Here is a 16,262-nt window from a genome sequence, read left to right as displayed (position 1 = left end):
GGTGGGGGGAGAAGAGAGGAGTCAGCGGTCTTCTCATGTATAGCCAAAAGGTTATGTGATGGTTGAATTGAGTAGTGGTTGTAGGTAGGTCACATGTATCCGTTGTGCCTGGTGGCTGCTGGTGCAGGTACGCTGGGAGCTGCTCGTGAGCACCTTCTCGCTCCTCCCTCAGTATAGCCGCTTCTCAAAACTACAGGAGGACAACACACAGACAGCAATCAGGAATACAAGTCAAGTCTCATTGAAACTCATATTAGACTAGATATACTAGATTGAGGGTTTTATGAAGTTGGTAGGGCTTTAAAAAGTCATGGTCTATACTTCTAACCCTGAGTCTTCCTGAAAACAAAAAGGTAACAAACAGAGAAAATTGCAGTAGGAAAAGTTGTGAGCACAGGGAGAATGTACTTACATGGCACAAAGGAATATCTATGATGAGAGCATGAGTAAGAGAAAGAGAGAGAAGACATTGACATTTTACTTCCTTCAGCGCTACTGTTTAACTCAGGGCTAGGCAATTACAGTGCATTCGGAAAGTATTCAGACCCCTTGACTTTTTCCACATTTTGTTACATTACAGCCTTACTCTAAAATTGATTAAATTGTTTTTTTCCCCTCATCAATCTACACACAATACCTCATAATGGCAAAGCAAAAACAGGTTTTTAGAAATTTAGATAAGTATTTACCCTTTACTCAGTACTTTGTTGAAGCACCTTTAGCAGTGATTACAGCCTCGGGTTTGGCACACCTGTATTTGGGGAGTTGCTCCCATTCTTCTCTGCAGATCCTCTCAAGCTCCATCAGGTTGGATGGGGAACGTCGCTGCACAGCTATTTGGTTGTCCTTCTGGAAGGTTCTCCCATCTCCACAGAGGAACTCTGGAGCTCTGTCAGAGTAACCATCGGGTTCTTGGTCACCTCCCTGACCAACGCCCTTCTCCCCCGATTGCTCAGTTTGGCCGGGCGGCCAGCTCTAGGAAGAGTCTTGGTGGTTCCAAACTTCTTCAATTTAAGAATGATGGAGGCCACTGTGTTCTTAGAGACCTTCAATGCTGCAGACATTTTTTGGTACCGTTGCTCAGATCTGTGCCTCGACACAATCCTGTCCCTGAGCTCTACGGACAATTCCTTCGACCTCATGGCGTGGTTTTTGCTCTGACATGCACTGTCAACTGTGGGACCTTATATAGACAGCTGTGTGCCTTTCCAAATCATGTCCAATCAATTGAATTTACCACAGGTGGACTCAAATCAAGTTGTAGAAACATCTCAAGGATCAATGGCAACAGGATGCACCTGAGCTCAATTTCAAGTCTCATAGCAAAGGGTCTGAATACTTATGTAAATAAGGTATTTCTGTTTTTAATACATTTGCTATCATTTCTAAAAACCTGTTTTCACTTTGTCATTATGGGGTATTGTGTGTAGATTGATGAGCAAAATGTTGTATTTAATCAATTTTAGAATAAGGCTGTAATGTGACAACATTTGGAAACAGGGAAGGGGTCTGGATACTTTCCGAATGCACTGTATATCCGCAAATGGCCAGTGTGGGTGCAGGATTCTGCCCCAGCTAAAGCAGTTACAATTCCAATACAATAAATCAACCATCATAGTCTTAAGTCAAAACGTAATTACTTGCATCTGCAGTTACTGCTTTGGCTGGAGCGAAAGCCTGCACCCACAATGGACCTCGTATGGTATGACTGCCAATCCCCGGTTTAAGTAGCAACTCCTAAACAACATGTAGTAAAGGAGATATGGACGCCACTGGTGAGAACAAACACACACAAACACACACTACCACCCAGAGCAGAGATAAAGGACACATCGGACACAGGCACAGAACATGAGACACAACAGGACAGGTTAGTCAATCACAGAGGAAAGGAGCACAGGATCTATAAGGAATTCCAGAGGAAAGGATGTGTAAGCGATACCAGAGCCAGGCAGGGACAGACTTACGAGTGCAGCCCGTGTACTCCCCCCTCAACCTGAGCTGACATGGTCCTTTTCTCAAACTTCAGCTCCCCAGAGTACATCATGGACCTGGAATAACATACAACAATACATCACAAAAATGGAACAGAGAGACACAGAGACACAGATCATATCAAAGAAGTGGAATACAATAACACAGTCTAACATCTGTTCATAGACAAACCGCAGTATGCAGAGGCTCTTGGCTCCGATGTCTTGGCAGCCATGTTGTATGCCAGCGATGAGGTATGGGGCAAATCTATGGATGGAACCTTTATCCTGGACCGACCCTGACACACCCTGAGCCACCTTCACCTTGTCCCCCTCACTGTCGACACACACACACACTATAACATCCCCCTCACTGTGGAGTTACACACATCTCTCTCCTTAGCCCTATTACTGAAAATAAACAAAACAATCTGTCTCCCTCTCTCTACCTGAAGTAGCGTTTCTGGCTACTGCTGTTCTTTTCCATGGCGTCCAGGGAGCCCATCCCACGATACTTCTTTAGTCGCACGCCGTCTGAAAAGAAATACTCCCCTGGGGCCTCCGTGGTAGCCGCGAGCAATGACCCCATCATCACTGAGGGCACAGAGGTCAGGGGTCAGAGGTGAAAGGAGGTAAAAGTCTGACCATCAATAGTAGCCTATGGTGTGGATATTCCTGTTTGTGGAAAAATGCTAAATATGCTGGGTGGGTTCAACACACACCTGTGGATGCCCCGAGAGCGAGAGCTTTGACCACGTGTCCAACAGTCTGGATGCCTCCGTCTGCGATGACAGGCACACCGAAACGCCTGGCATACTCTGCCACCTTGTACACTGATGTACCCTGGGGACGCCCACACGCCATCACTAGCACACAACACAAACATAACACAAAGCAACATGTCAGCAATTTGCAAATAGTTTGTATTTTTAACTAAACATTAGTCAAACTCTACACGCTCCTCCCTCCTCATCCTCCCTTCCTATCCTTCTCCCTCCTCATTTGCTGTTGCTCTCCCTGTCTCGCCATACCTTCCTGGGTGATGCAGATGGAGCCACAGCCCATCCCCACTCTCAGAGCATCCACACCCGCATCGATCAGATTCTTAGCTTGTGCTGCAGTCACCACTACAGGGAGAGAATGAAAATAGAGAATGGGGGAGAAAGAGAGAGAGAGACAGAGAGAGTGAAAATGCAAGAGAGAATCATGTGAAAGAGGCATTGCTAAAGAAAGTAGAGGAGAGGAGACTCACCGTTTCCTCCCACCACCTGTAGTTCAGGGTATTTCTGTTTGATGTAGTTGATCATGTTGATCTGATAGACAGAGTTCCCCTGGGAGGAGTCCTACATGGTAAACAGACAGGGGTTAGAAAGGAGCGGAACGAAAAGATAGGACAAGTAACCAAAAACACAATATAACAACCCAACACCTTCCCCAGACCCACCAACACCACCATATCGACCCCAGCCTGCATCAGCAGGTCCAGTCTGTATTTGTCCTCCTCTCTGGTTCCGATGGCAGCTCCACACAGCAGCTGCTTCCTCGAGTCTTTAGAGGCCAGAGGGTAGTCTCTGTTCTTCTTCAGGTCTGTCCTCGCTATGATGGCCACCAGCTCGTCACTGTCATTCACTATGGGCAGCTTACCTAAGAGAGACAGAGGACACAAGAAGAGAAGTTCTCTACAAAATCCTTTAATTTACCAAACAAAGATTGATCTTTGTCATGTCCTGTCTGAGTAAAGCGTCTCTACAGAACATTTTGTGTCAAATCCATATGGTACCTTTCTTGCTGCGCTGCAGGATATCGTTGGCTTCTTTAAGTGTGACACCAGCTGGTGCAACCACTAAATCTTCCCTCTTTGTCATGGCCTGCAAGAATCAGCCATACATGTAAACCTCACAGGAATAGTATTCAATACGACAAGAAATAGACTCACCCAGTTAACAAAATTATGTATACGGTGTGTCTTAGAAGTTAGGTCTACTAACAGTGATGTTCAGATGCACCAGTTAACCCTGCTGTGGAAAATAATTGTATGCTGTGCAACGAACAGGCAGATGCCACCCAACATGCCAAAATCAATTATCGTTGGAGCACTGCTGTTAACACTGCCTGAAGGTGTACCTGGAGACCATGAGCTCCCTTAACACCACAATATTATAACACAGATACATGACTGAGTATATTACAGTATAGACTGCTATATGAATGTGCTCAGTATAAGTACTGTAAGTAGAGGTTATCATGACGGCATGTTCTCTCAAAGCAAACCAGGGAGCAAAGTTCAAAGCCAAACCAAGCCATTTAGCAGTTCATCATGCGTTGCTTTGTAAACGTCTAATGACAATTGTAATGACTATGTCCAAACAAACATGCCATACAAACATGTCAAGCACAAACACAACGACCCCACAAACACACACCTCTTCCAGGGGTCTGTCATGGTCTTTCTCGGAAAGGAAGTCGATGTCTCGGGAGGTGACGATACCCACCAGTTTGCTTCCCATCTTTCCCGTCTCTGTGACGGGGATGCCAGAGAAGCCGTGGCGGACCTTGGCTTCGAACACGTCTCCCACCGTGTGGTGAGGACTCATCACCACTGGGTCTGTGATGAAACCCTGCTCAAATTTCTGACCACAAATAAATAATTTAAGAAACATCCTTCAGCAAATGTACAAGGAGGTTTGAGTGTATTCATGTACTGTTACATTGTCACAATGTCATTTGACATGAGACATTATACTGTTGATGTAGTGGTATATCAATATATATATATATAAGTATGTCGTCCAACCGCTAACCTCCATCTTACCTTGACCAAGCGGACCTCGTTGGCCTGGAACTCTGGAGTACAGTTATGGTGCATGATACCGATCCCGCCCATGAGCTACGACACACAGAGCACTGACCAATCAGGGTTAGCCGAACAAGATGTTTGTCCAATGAGACTTCAATATACCAGAGTCCAGGTATTATCCATTTATTTTATTTTATGGCAATACATAAAAACCCACAACCAAAAATACCACTAGTATAGGACGTTTTGTGACATATTTGTGGTCTTGTCTTATTGGTGTTGGCTGGATGAGGAGGTGAGGTGTGGCTCTATACTCACAGCCATAGCGATGGCCATGGAAGACTCAGTGACTGTATCCATGGGAGACGAGATTAGAGGAGTCTTCAGGGTGATCTTCCTGGTCAGAGCTGAAGTCAGGTCCTGGGAACAGGAAGTAGATGAGGAAATAGACAACAACATCACACTAATATCACATTACAGTGATGGAAAAAACATAACTACAAAAATAATGGCACCCTGTCAACCAAATATCTGTGACTGTCAGGCAAGAGCAATCAGAACATGCAATACCTCATCATTGCCATTAGGTGGCACCATGGACATGAGCTGTCCCTGTTCAGTCTTGTATGTACAATCATATACCACAGGGGACATACCCTTCTGCCAGCAGAGAACAAACAAGCTAGAAACACCACACCTGTAGCTTGCTAATGCAATTACACAGGACATGCCTCTGACTCGCAGCCATGAGGGACTGGTGTTGCTGTTCTCATCAGTGTTGTTCAAATCAAATTATATTGGTCGAGGACACATATTTTGCAGATGTTATTGCGGGTGTAGCGAAATGCTTATGTTCCTAGCTCCAACAGAGCAATACAAAACAATACACGCAAATCCCTCAAAAAATAAATATAGGATTTAAGAAATATATAAATATTAGAACGAGCAATGTCAAAGTCCGGAATATAAGTATATATGCATATGATGGTTTGTGTAGACATTATGGACAGTATATGAATAGAAAAGGTGTGTACAGCAGTAGTTACATAGGATGAGCCTTGACTAGAATACAGTATATACATATGAAGTGGGTATGTAAACATTATTAAAGTGACCAGCATTCAATGACTATGTACATAGGGCAGCAGTGTCTAAGGTGCAGGAATGAGTACCGACTGGTAGCCGGCTAGTAACAGCGACTAAAGTTCAGGGCAGGGTACTGGGCGGAGGCCGGCTAGTGGTGACTATTTAACAGTCTGATGGCCTGGAGATAGAAGCTGTTTTTCAGTCTCTCAATCCCAGCTTTGATGCACCTGTACGGTCTCTGCCTTCTAGATGGTAGCGGGGTGAACAGGCCGTGGCTCGGGTGGCTGAGGTCCATGATGATCTTCTTGGCCTTCCTGTGACATCGGGTGCTGTAGATGTCCTGGAGGGCAGGCAGTGTGCCCCCGGTGTGCCGTTGGGCTGACCGCACCACCGTCTGGAGAGCCATGCGGTTGCGGACGGTGCAGTTGTCGTACCACGCGTTGATACAGTCTGACAGGATGCTCTCAATGGTGCATCTGTAGAAGTTTGTGAGGGTCTTAGGAAGCTGAAGAAATTGGCACCTAAGGTTGAAGAGGCACTGTTGCGCCTTTTTCATCACACTGTCAGTGTGGATGGATAATTTCAGGTTGTCAGTTATGTGCACGCCGAGGAACTTGAAGCTTTTCACCCTCTCCTCTGCGGGCCGTCGATGTCGATGGGGGCGTGCTCCCTTTGCTGTCTCCTGAAGTCCACGATCAGCTCCTTCGTTTTGTTGACGTTGAGGGAGAGGTTATTTTCCTGGCACCACTCCGCCTGGGCCCTCACCTTAATGATGAGCTTAGAGGGCACTATGGTGTTGAAGGCTGAGCTATAGTCAATGAACAGCATTCTTCCATAGGTATTCCTCTTGTCCAGATGGGATAGGGCAGTGTGCAGAGCGATGGCGATTGCGTCATCCGTGGATCTGTTGAGGCAGTATGCAGTAACAATGTGGACATCTTGAAGCAAGTGGGGACAAACAGACTGGGATAGGGAGAGATTGAACATGTCCGTAAACACTCCAGCCAACTGGTCTGCACATTCTCTGAGGTCGCGGCTAGGGATGCTGTCTGGGCCGGAAGCCTTGCGAGGGTTAACACGCTTAAATGTCTTAATCACGTCAGCCACGGAGAACGAGAGCTTACAGTCCTCGTGAGTGGCGGCACTGTGTTATCCGCAAAGAAGGTGTTTAGCCTGTCCGGAAGCAAGGCGTCGTAGTTCGCGACGTGGCTGGTTTTCCCTTTATAATCCGTGATTGTCCCTACAACATACGTCACATGTCTGAGCCGTTGAATTGCAACTCCACTTTACCTCTGTACTGACATTTTGTCTGTTTGATTGCCTTACAGAGGGAATAGCTGGACTGATTGTACTCGTCCATGTTCCCTTTACGTGGTAAAATGTTGTGGTTCGCGCTTTCAGTTTTGCGCGAATGTTGCCATCTATCCACAGTGTGTGTGTTTTGCCCTGGGCATGTTTGCACAGGCACAGAAGCTGAGACTCCCTTTGAGGTTTAGTGTGTGTGTGTGTGTGTGTGTGTGTGTGTGTGTGTTATTCAACTGAGAGAAACACTCAGCAACCTCCAGTCCTCAGAGAGACAGAGGACCACATGAGATAAGTGGCTGCACACACACAGGGCTCCTGTGTACGTATGGTTATGATACCATATGTATTTGTATGTTCCAGGCAACAGCAATGGAGTTGACTAAAGCTGTAGCATGGCTATGCTATTGTATATGTAGCTTCTGTTGTTATTAGCAATGAAAAGGTCAACCAAACATACTGGATACTCACCACTTCATCAGAGATAAAGTCTATGAAACCAGGAAGAATCAGGAAATCACTGTAGAGAGAGCGAGGGGGGAGAGAAGGAGAGAGGAGAGAGAGAGAAATGGAACAGAGAGAGAACATTGTAAGGTCCACTATTACTGACAAGTATCTCATGTTTCAGACACACATCGTTTTGCCAAACAGTGAGAGAACTGATAGGTGAACTCTCCCCACCCCTTGCCTCCCATCACCAGTCCCCTGAACCCTAACCCCTGGCCAGCACAGCATCACATCCCTACACCCTTAACCACTTTGCATATCACACATACACCCTCACACCCCGTCACACAGTGTGTATTGGAGATAAAGCCTCTTTATAATACTCCCACTGTACTGGATGTGAGTATATGTTTGTCTCTCTGTGTAAACCTCCATTAGGGCTGATAACACAAGCCTAATGTACTCATTCTAATTTTAAAGTAATGGTGCATAATGATCCTTATTCTACTGGTCTGGTCTCACCATATCATCTCAGCAGTCAGTGAGTGTTTGATTTTACTCTGTCAGAAATAGGCCTACTAGCTAATACTGACCATCATTGGTTGAATAGAATGCTCGGGGCAGCAACATGGTGTCTGGCTCTGAAGTTGGCCAAATTATCTTTATGGTAATAATACTAGTATCTCACCATAACAGTCAACCTGGGGGAAGGGTCATATTCATGCCTTTCAGAGCTCTCAGAGTTATCGGGAACTGTGAACACATCTGTGATACTCCCGTAATGGCCACATAAGTAAACAATTCAGCAATCAGCAACATGGACAGCAACACAGTTTCAGCAACGCTGTCATAGATAGCGCCACACACCTGTAGCTGGTGTGGCTACAGGCAGAAGGCCTCTTCAGTGAGTCTCTCTTTCATAAACTTTAAATTGCACAATTATAGGAATTTCAATCAAGATAATTGGAAATGCTGCTCTCTAACTGGTAGAACGTATATAAAATATTACTTGTATGTGAGTCCGTCCCCGATAGAGAAGAGCTGCTGAGCCGTCAGTCCATCTTCAGGCACGTATCCTGTCCCTCCACTGATCAGATAGTCAGCCATGCTGGAACACACACACACTTACATTCCTTCCTCTCTCCCATATACTGTACATAGGCAGAACCCTGCTGACCATAATGGAGGCGAAGTGCTTCTAGACTCTAATGCAGGATTTGTAGTTTTCACCCTGCAGATTAAATATATAGACAGATTGAATGATGTAATCCTCCATAATACTGTATCTCCATGTTTCATCTCCATGGCTGTCTGTGAAAATTCAAAGAGCTCCTGGGTAGAATACATGCTCGTCAGTGGTGTAGTGAAAGGTAAACGTAAGTAAACGCAGTTTACGTTTATTTAAATTTTTTTGCTCAACAGTTTATCCACCTTTGCGGAAAAATGCATTGAAAGTATAGGGAGCGTTACTTTTTTCACTGCGACCTGCGATCAGAGTTTACCCACCAATATTTTACCACTATATCACTGATGCTCGTAAAACCATGTAATCCAGAGCGTGTTTTGCTGTAACCTACCGTTTGTTGTTTTGACGTGTTACAAGGGAATATACTGTATATAAATAGTTGTCTTTCTTCTGCACCCTATGATTATGGATGGATGTAGGACAACATCACAACAACACAATTTTACCTTCAGTGTGGTTGTTTACCTCTTAATTACATAAATACCTTGGCTCTGTAATCTGGAAATGTTGGTCAACCTACAGACTCTATAACCCTGTCAATGGAAACTCTTTCAGTCTGTGTGATGGTCAAGCAGCAGGTAAGAGGCTTTAGTTACATCACTGTCTCCTAGGTAGCAGCTAACTGGGATTTATAAAGCTCACTGACAACCTCAATGAAAAAACCTTGACTGGCAGATTAATGTTTTGGCAGTTAGTTCATGTAGATGAAAGCCAGTAATTCACTAGGCTAGTGGCGTCTGGGACCTGGGACCCAGTCAGGGCTCCGTTCCTGACTGATTGTTAGGGCAATTGGATTTTAGCTGATTATGACCGGTATAGTTGTTTTGTTTCTCACCTGTGTGTGTGTATGACTCACCTCTCAGGTTCGTATCCGGCTTGGATGCGTGTGGCGCTGTATCTCTGCGCTGCCGTCTCGTGGCCGTGGCCGTGAGGGTTGGTGTGTGTGTAGGCTCCATGGGGGTTGGCATTGGGGTGTGTGTGTTCCCCTTCGCGGGGCAAGAGGCGCGGCCTAGCGGGCTCGGTATCACCAACTATACGGCGGTAGTCGATCTGGTAGGTGTCACGCTCACCTTCACCAAACCTGTCGTAGCCTTGACCCTCCATCTCAGAGAAATCCAGGGCTACGGCCTCCACGGTCGTTGTCTCACACACACACAGACCTGACTGACTCCTCACACACACACACACGCACACAACCGACGCCTCTCGCACACTTGCACACTTGAGGCCTCACTCACGTCTCAAATGCACATTCAATGCCTAACAACTGTAATGAATTAACACACCTGACATATCACACACACACCTGCACATCAAATGCCACAAGAAAAGGCTTCCCCAGAGTGTGTGTTCTTTCTCTAACACACTGCTAATACAGCGTGGTCTGTGTCCATTCACTGTCACACTAGATTATCAGAAATTCACACAGACACACTATCTCACAGCTGTGTCTTATCTCTTTTTAAGATATCCATAGGACAAATTGAAATCATCCGGTCTGTTTCTTTGGGGTGTTCTCCTGTCTTCTAGACTCTGTGCAGATACAGTGCATGGGAGATGAGACCTGAGATTGAAAGCCCTGGTGTTCCTGAGATCGAATGAAAGAAAGAGAGACAGTTACCTCTCTCTCTCAGTCAGACAGACACGGGAAGAGTGGGTCACGATGCAGGCTCAGAAGGCCTTTGAGGAGGAGCCGGTTTTAGAGAGATGAGCTGGAGCTGAAGTCCCAGGTCCTGGGTGAGGCTGAGTGAGTGTCCACTAGATGTCCCCTGGATGTTCCCCGGTCTCAGACAGTGAGGTGAGCACCAACAAGGGGTGATGAGAGGGTGCTGGGAGGATAGAGCAGGCCCCCTGATGCCTGGAGAGCCCTGGGAGCTGAGCTAGTGGAGGTGTGAGAGATAGAGAGCAGTTTGTTTCTGAGACTACCAGACTTTTTCCTCCACTCTCCTCTCCTGGCTTAGCTCTGTTTGTGACAGTAGCAGACGTCAGTCCTACAAAGAGGATTGGAGGAATTAAAGCAGGAGGGGGCAACGAGGGAGTGAGAGTGGAGTGATAGAGAGGGGGCGGAGGGAAGGGTTGGGGGTGGCGACACACTTTCCCCTCCCAGTATCGCCATGGTGAGGGGGTGTGTATGTGTTACCAGTCTGACTGCTTGTGTAGGCAGGTTAGCTAAACTAAACTCTGTGCTGCGCTGAACCCATTGACTGAGCGGAGGGTGACTGGGTTGCTAGGGACGCTCGCAGGAACATCATCTGCAGATGACTGCTTGTGACAGTTACTGAGGGATTGGACCAAAAAAGCCTCTTCAATAGTCACGTCTCTCTCTCTCCCATTCTCTTTCTTTCTCCAGTATACTCTCTCACTCTCTGCCCAAACATGTACGTTTAGCCACCCTTGTTTGTAGGAAACCATAAACAAAATTCATCATTTGACCAAATATTTAGGAAGAAGTCATAATTTCATCAGTTGGGGTCTCTATAAGCTTCAATATGAGATCCTAAACTTAGCATGAAAGTGCATCCTTATAGCTGTGTGGGATAATATAGTCCAAATCTTTGCCTTGGGGTAAGTTGAGCCAATGGCCATGGGGTAAATTGAGCCAATGGTTGAGCCAATGGCAAGTTGAGCAAATGTAAGTGTTTTCTTCCCAGGGGTAACGCAAGGCATTATGGCTGGCATATGAGGTAACAGGGCCTGGCCAATGTTAAAAGTATAAAAGTGATTGTTAGGTTTAAGCCTGTCACGCCTGTGTTAAAAGACGCTTAAAATTATTAAAAGACAAAAAAGCGATTGTGATTGTGTTGAATTGTGTTTGGGAAATAAAAATAGACATGGTTTTAAAGGGTGGTGGTAATATTTCATTCAGTACAGAAATTTGTAGGCGGCTTAACTTACCCTATAGCTCTTAAACTCTAGGTGGCATTCTGCCATCTCCCTACAGTTTTCAGCTGTTAGCTTAGCCCACGACTGCCTCATGTGAACTAAAATCCCGACGCTGTGTTTTAACGTTTAGAAACGTCAATAATCATCACTTGCGATACGGCTTTCGAAACATATGGCCCTTATCTTTCATCAGTGAGAAAGAATCTTTCACATAAAAAATATACACTTACTGTAGCAGTTTTTGCACAGATCCATACAGCTATGGGTGCTTCCATCTGAGGAAACTACACTTCCCAAGTTATGCTTACACACAGGTGTTCGTAGCATGCTAGATAGCTAATTAGCACAGGTGGTTTTCCATAAACAAGCACTGTAACATGGAGATATGGCCGTGTTGGAACACTAACCCTAACAAGGTGTGTATCAATTTAACTTTGTTATTTTTTTTGTTGTTGCTGGTATTTAAGATAAGGTCCTTATGCTTCCAAAACCGTACCGCAAGCAATACATTAATATTCATACCGAGAGTCGGGGATCTCAACAAAACTCCCCCTTACAGAAGATGTCTTCATCCAATGACTCTTACGGTGTATGTGTAGTAGTGCCCCACAGTGGAGGTGTCATAATACCCATAAAGCCTAGCGGTCAAACAGGGAAATGGTTCCAATCGTTTTTCCACCATTCATTTTTCCCATAGGGGATTTTAGAAACACTTCTAATAAGGGTGTGACGTTTTTATAACAATGTAAATCTCTATCGGACAAGGTGACTTTTATCAATATATTCGGCTCCATTTACTCTCAGATTCGAAAATGCTAATTAGCATCAAAGTAGACATCATGCAAAACTACAAGTCCCTACAAGCTCCTGCACGTCATCTCTAGCTGACACCTTTGCTAACAGGTAGTGTGTCCATATAAACTTGCACAAGAAAGTTCACAGAATTGTCCATTTAAAGAAATGTAGCCAATTTATTCATTACCACATTTAGCTAACATTAGATAGTTAATCCAGAGATTCTTACCTTTGCCTCGATTCAGCAGTCTCGTCCAGATCATCATGGCATTTGTAGCTCTTTATGATAGCCACATTAGCAGCTAATTAGCCTTTCATTTTGGGGGGTAAATGCAGGCGAATATATTGATAAAAGTCACCTTGTCCTAGAGAGATTTACACAGTTATCAAAATGTCACGCCAGGGTAAGCCTAAACGAAACACAGCCCATATTTTAAGTGTTTCTAAAATCCCCTATGGAAAAAAAGAATGGTGGGAAAACAATTGGAACCATTACCCTGTTTGACCGCTAGGTTTTATGGGTATTATGACTCATAATGTGGTACTCTATGTAATGGAACTGAGAGTCATGATCAAGGGCTAAACTTACCCTGTCCCTGGGCTCAATTTAACCCATACCCGGGGCAAGTTGTGCCAAGACACCACTTTTTTGGGACAAGCTATGTTTTCAAATCTGTTGTTTACATGGATATTGATTATTTCCAGGGATACACCACATCGTGAAATATATGTAGATATTTTTGTTAGTAAGAATACTATATTTCCCTTGACGGAGTGATGCTGAATGTAAAAAATGCTCGGCTTACCCCACTATGCCCTAATGCATTTCGCTACACTCCCAATAACATCTGCTAAATATTTGTATGCAACCAATAACATTTTATTTGGTAGCCTGAAGCCACTCTCTTCTAATCAACAACCTTGTATTTTCTATTCCCATTGTCCATATTGAAAAAAAATATGAATATGTTATTCTCTGGATGTATGCCTATCTCTATTCGACATGTCAAAAATGCATGTTTGTTTTACATAACACAATGGCAGTATGAAAATGTATGCACTCACTAACTGTAAGTCGCTCTGGATAAGAGCGTCTGCTAAATGACTAACATTTAACGCCACAAGGCTATTTGTACCCGAACGTTCCACAACGTTGTGCCTGCTAAACGCGCCCCAAGTGGAGTCTGTGATGATGACATCTAAAAAAACGCGACAGTCACTTCAGTCGTCAAAACGCGACGACAATGGCCACATGTGTGATGCTACGTTGCTTGTCTTCCAACTTTACCTCTGCCCTGCCCTTGCTCTACCGTTTGGCACAGCTACCTCCCTCTCGGCTGGTATCCAGGGCATATTTACTACGGACTTTGTCCACTTCCACCCGACTCTCATCAGGTACTTGGCTTGTGGACTTCGTAACACAGGTGGCTAGCGTGCTAGCTAACAAACACGCTATCTAGTTCATAACAAGGACGCATAGCACGGGCATAACGTAGCTAGCTAAGCGTGTGATTAGAAGTAGACTGATAACAGTTTTTCGGTTTGTCTACTTTTGTGTACTCGGGAAGTAATTGCACTTTTCTCCTGAATTCCACAGCTCTTAAATTCACAGACAAACACGAATGGATACGAGTAGAGGGAGCAGTAGGAACGGTTGGCATCAGCAAATTTGCACAGGTGGGTTGTTCTCACTAGCGTATGCTCCCACTAGTACTTATGAGCCACATTGGGACCTGTGGTCTTACCTACCCAGTGTCCGCGTGTGTTGTGGCTCTTCCAACACAAATCACAGATAATCAGTGTTATTGGGAGTGACACATTTAGTTAATTGTCATTTAGTCGTTTAATTGAGAAAGTCATAATCTAAATCTGTGTCTTGCAGGAGGCTCTAGGAGATGTGGTGTACTGTGGACTACCAGAGGTTGGCACACAGCTGGCACAGACTGGTAAGGAGCAGTTCCTACCCTACAGACTTGTATGGAGGGTAAATTACTGCTGGTTCTCTTGGGTTATACTAGTCACCCTTGCCTTCCTCAATACCTGTTTTTTTAAATATTTTTTATTTCACCTTTATTCAACCAGGTAAGGTCAAGACCTGTTCATGACCTTACCTATCGCTGTCCGTTTTTAGATGAATTTGGAGCATTGGAGAGTGTGAAGGCAGCCAGTGAGTTGTACTCTCCTCTAACCGGGGAAGTCACAGAGGTCAACACACTCCTGGCAGACAACCCTGGTCTTGTCAACAAGTCCTGCTACAAAGACGGTGAGCATACATACACACACACACACTCTACACCTGCAGACATGCATGCATACTCTACACGCATTCCACACGCGCACACACACATCAGTGATTATTTTAAGGAAAGAAAGAATATTCAAACAGGGCCTGTGACTAGGTTAACCCCTCACCTCTGACCTGTAACCCCTGCTGGGACAGGTTGGCTGATGAAGATGACCATTGCCAACCCTAAGGAGCTGGATGCTCTGATGGATGAGAAGGCGTATGAGAGATACATCAGATCCATAGAGGACTAGCACCGCCTAGCCCCAACCCTTATCACCCCTACCCCCTCACCTGCCTGTCAATCACTAGTAGAGGAAGTGCACCAGTTGTGCCGTGGAGTCAGATGTGACACTATACCGGGGAACCCACAGAGATGCCAGAGGAGCTGCAGAGCTCATCCGTATTGACCTGCCAGTGTTATTGTGCTCTGAATGTTAGGAGTCTTTAGTGTACTGGTAATGACTATGATTTAATGGAGATGTTGGGGACAAATGTCTTACACACGTGACATGACATTTACAGTATATGGCTGATGTGGATGAGTGATACTGTATGAGTCCGGATGCAGACTCTGGATGAATCTCAAGTCTTTTTCTTGATTCCTTGTGTCCTCTTGCCGCCTCCTTCTTAAAACAGAGGGTTTCGCTCCGATGTTTTGAGGAAAAGGCTTTTAAGATTCATCCTCAATCGCTCCTCAGGCACTGAAGGCCTGCCCCAAGCACAGGGGATGAGGAACTTAAGACTGAATACTACTAGGAAAAATAGTCCTCAGAATTTCAGTCCATCAAATACAGCTGTCTGGATCAGTCCATCTGATAGGGGAGGGACTAACACTAAAGCACTTTGGATCTAGCGCAGGCTGGTTTCTACTGTATGTTGAGCCTCTGTATGTACAGCATGTACTGGCACTATAGAGAGGAGATTTAAAAAAATAAAACTTACACTTGTGTGTTTACTTTGAATGTGTTAGTATCTTTTCAACTTTATCCCCCCTAAGTACTTTCACTGAGATGTCTGTGTAGTCTACTCTCGGACACTAGATTGGAAAGACAACACTTACATATTTTCCACTTGTAATATTGTATAAAATGTATTTTTCATTCAAATGTATTATGTTTGCTTGAATTCCTTGGTACAAGTATTGCACTTTTTATCACAATGACACACTTAGTAGCAGTCCTTGTGATTGATCCAGCCTCCATTACTGAATGCTGTTATTATAAATGCCTTTGGTAAATGACTCAAATTTAAACAAATTCATGTAAACAGCAGTTTGTCCCTGTTACAGCATAACCCATAATGTGGTTCCTGACATGTTGCAGCATGACTTCATGACCTGGAACACGCACCCGTTTTGTAACCGCTTGTAACTACCAGGGTAGTCTTTGGCCTTTTCTCATTTGGGGGGAAGTCCATCCTCCACCCTCCTCTGTGACCTGGGCCTTT

General features: G+C 44.9%; 2 protein-coding genes across 2 annotated transcripts; one reads left to right on the top strand and one right to left on the bottom strand.

The window, feature by feature from the left end:
* Window positions 1-89: 89 nt before the first annotated feature.
* Window positions 90-9,964, bottom strand: LOC311120392 (inosine-5'-monophosphate dehydrogenase 1a-like; the record flags this gene model as incomplete). Its single annotated transcript, XM_084194995.1, has 16 exons — window positions 9,708-9,964; window positions 8,615-8,713; window positions 7,630-7,678; window positions 5,089-5,190; window positions 4,786-4,860; window positions 4,397-4,603; window positions 3,754-3,841; window positions 3,418-3,617; window positions 3,226-3,316; window positions 3,005-3,100; window positions 2,696-2,839; window positions 2,423-2,567; window positions 2,167-2,310; window positions 1,968-2,051; window positions 413-429; window positions 90-190 (listed from the first exon to the last, which is right to left on the bottom strand). The coding sequence occupies exons 1-16, from the start codon at window positions 9,953-9,955 to the stop codon at window positions 90-92; spliced, it is 1,890 nt and encodes a 629-aa protein (XP_084051121.1). The 5' UTR covers window positions 9,956-9,964.
* Window positions 9,965-13,753: 3,789 nt separating this feature from the next.
* Window positions 13,754-15,778, top strand: LOC311120390 (glycine cleavage system H protein, mitochondrial-like). The gene is made up of 5 exons (XM_084194994.1): window positions 13,754-13,924; window positions 14,127-14,206; window positions 14,412-14,475; window positions 14,661-14,792; window positions 14,970-15,778. The coding sequence occupies exons 1-5, from the start codon at window positions 13,774-13,776 to the stop codon at window positions 15,065-15,067; spliced, it is 525 nt and encodes a 174-aa protein (XP_084051120.1). The 5' UTR covers window positions 13,754-13,773; the 3' UTR covers window positions 15,068-15,778.
* Window positions 15,779-16,262: the final 484 nt, after the last annotated feature.

This window comes from Coregonus lavaretus (assembly GCF_964263955.1).
Source record: "Coregonus lavaretus genome assembly, contig: HAP1_SCAFFOLD_4240, whole genome shotgun sequence".
Classification (NCBI taxonomy): Eukaryota; Metazoa; Chordata; class Actinopteri; order Salmoniformes; family Salmonidae; genus Coregonus; species Coregonus lavaretus.
Note: the sequence above shows the minus strand (reverse complement) of the source record. Positions and strands in the feature narration are given on the sequence as shown.

What these genes read in the sequence shown, in the direction of transcription:
- LOC311120390 (XM_084194994.1), top strand. Translation starts at nt 13,774, where the DNA reads ATGGCCACATGTGTGATGCTACGTTGCTTGTCTTCCAACTTTACCTCT. An exon ending in GCATCAGCAAATTTGCACAG is followed by an intron (nt 14,207 to 14,411) that starts GTGGGTTGTTCT and finishes TGTGTCTTGCAG; the next exon opens with GAGGCTCTAGGAGATGTGGT. An exon ending in CACACAGCTGGCACAGACTG is followed by an intron (nt 14,476 to 14,660) that starts GTAAGGAGCAGT and finishes GTCCGTTTTTAG; the next exon opens with ATGAATTTGGAGCATTGGAG.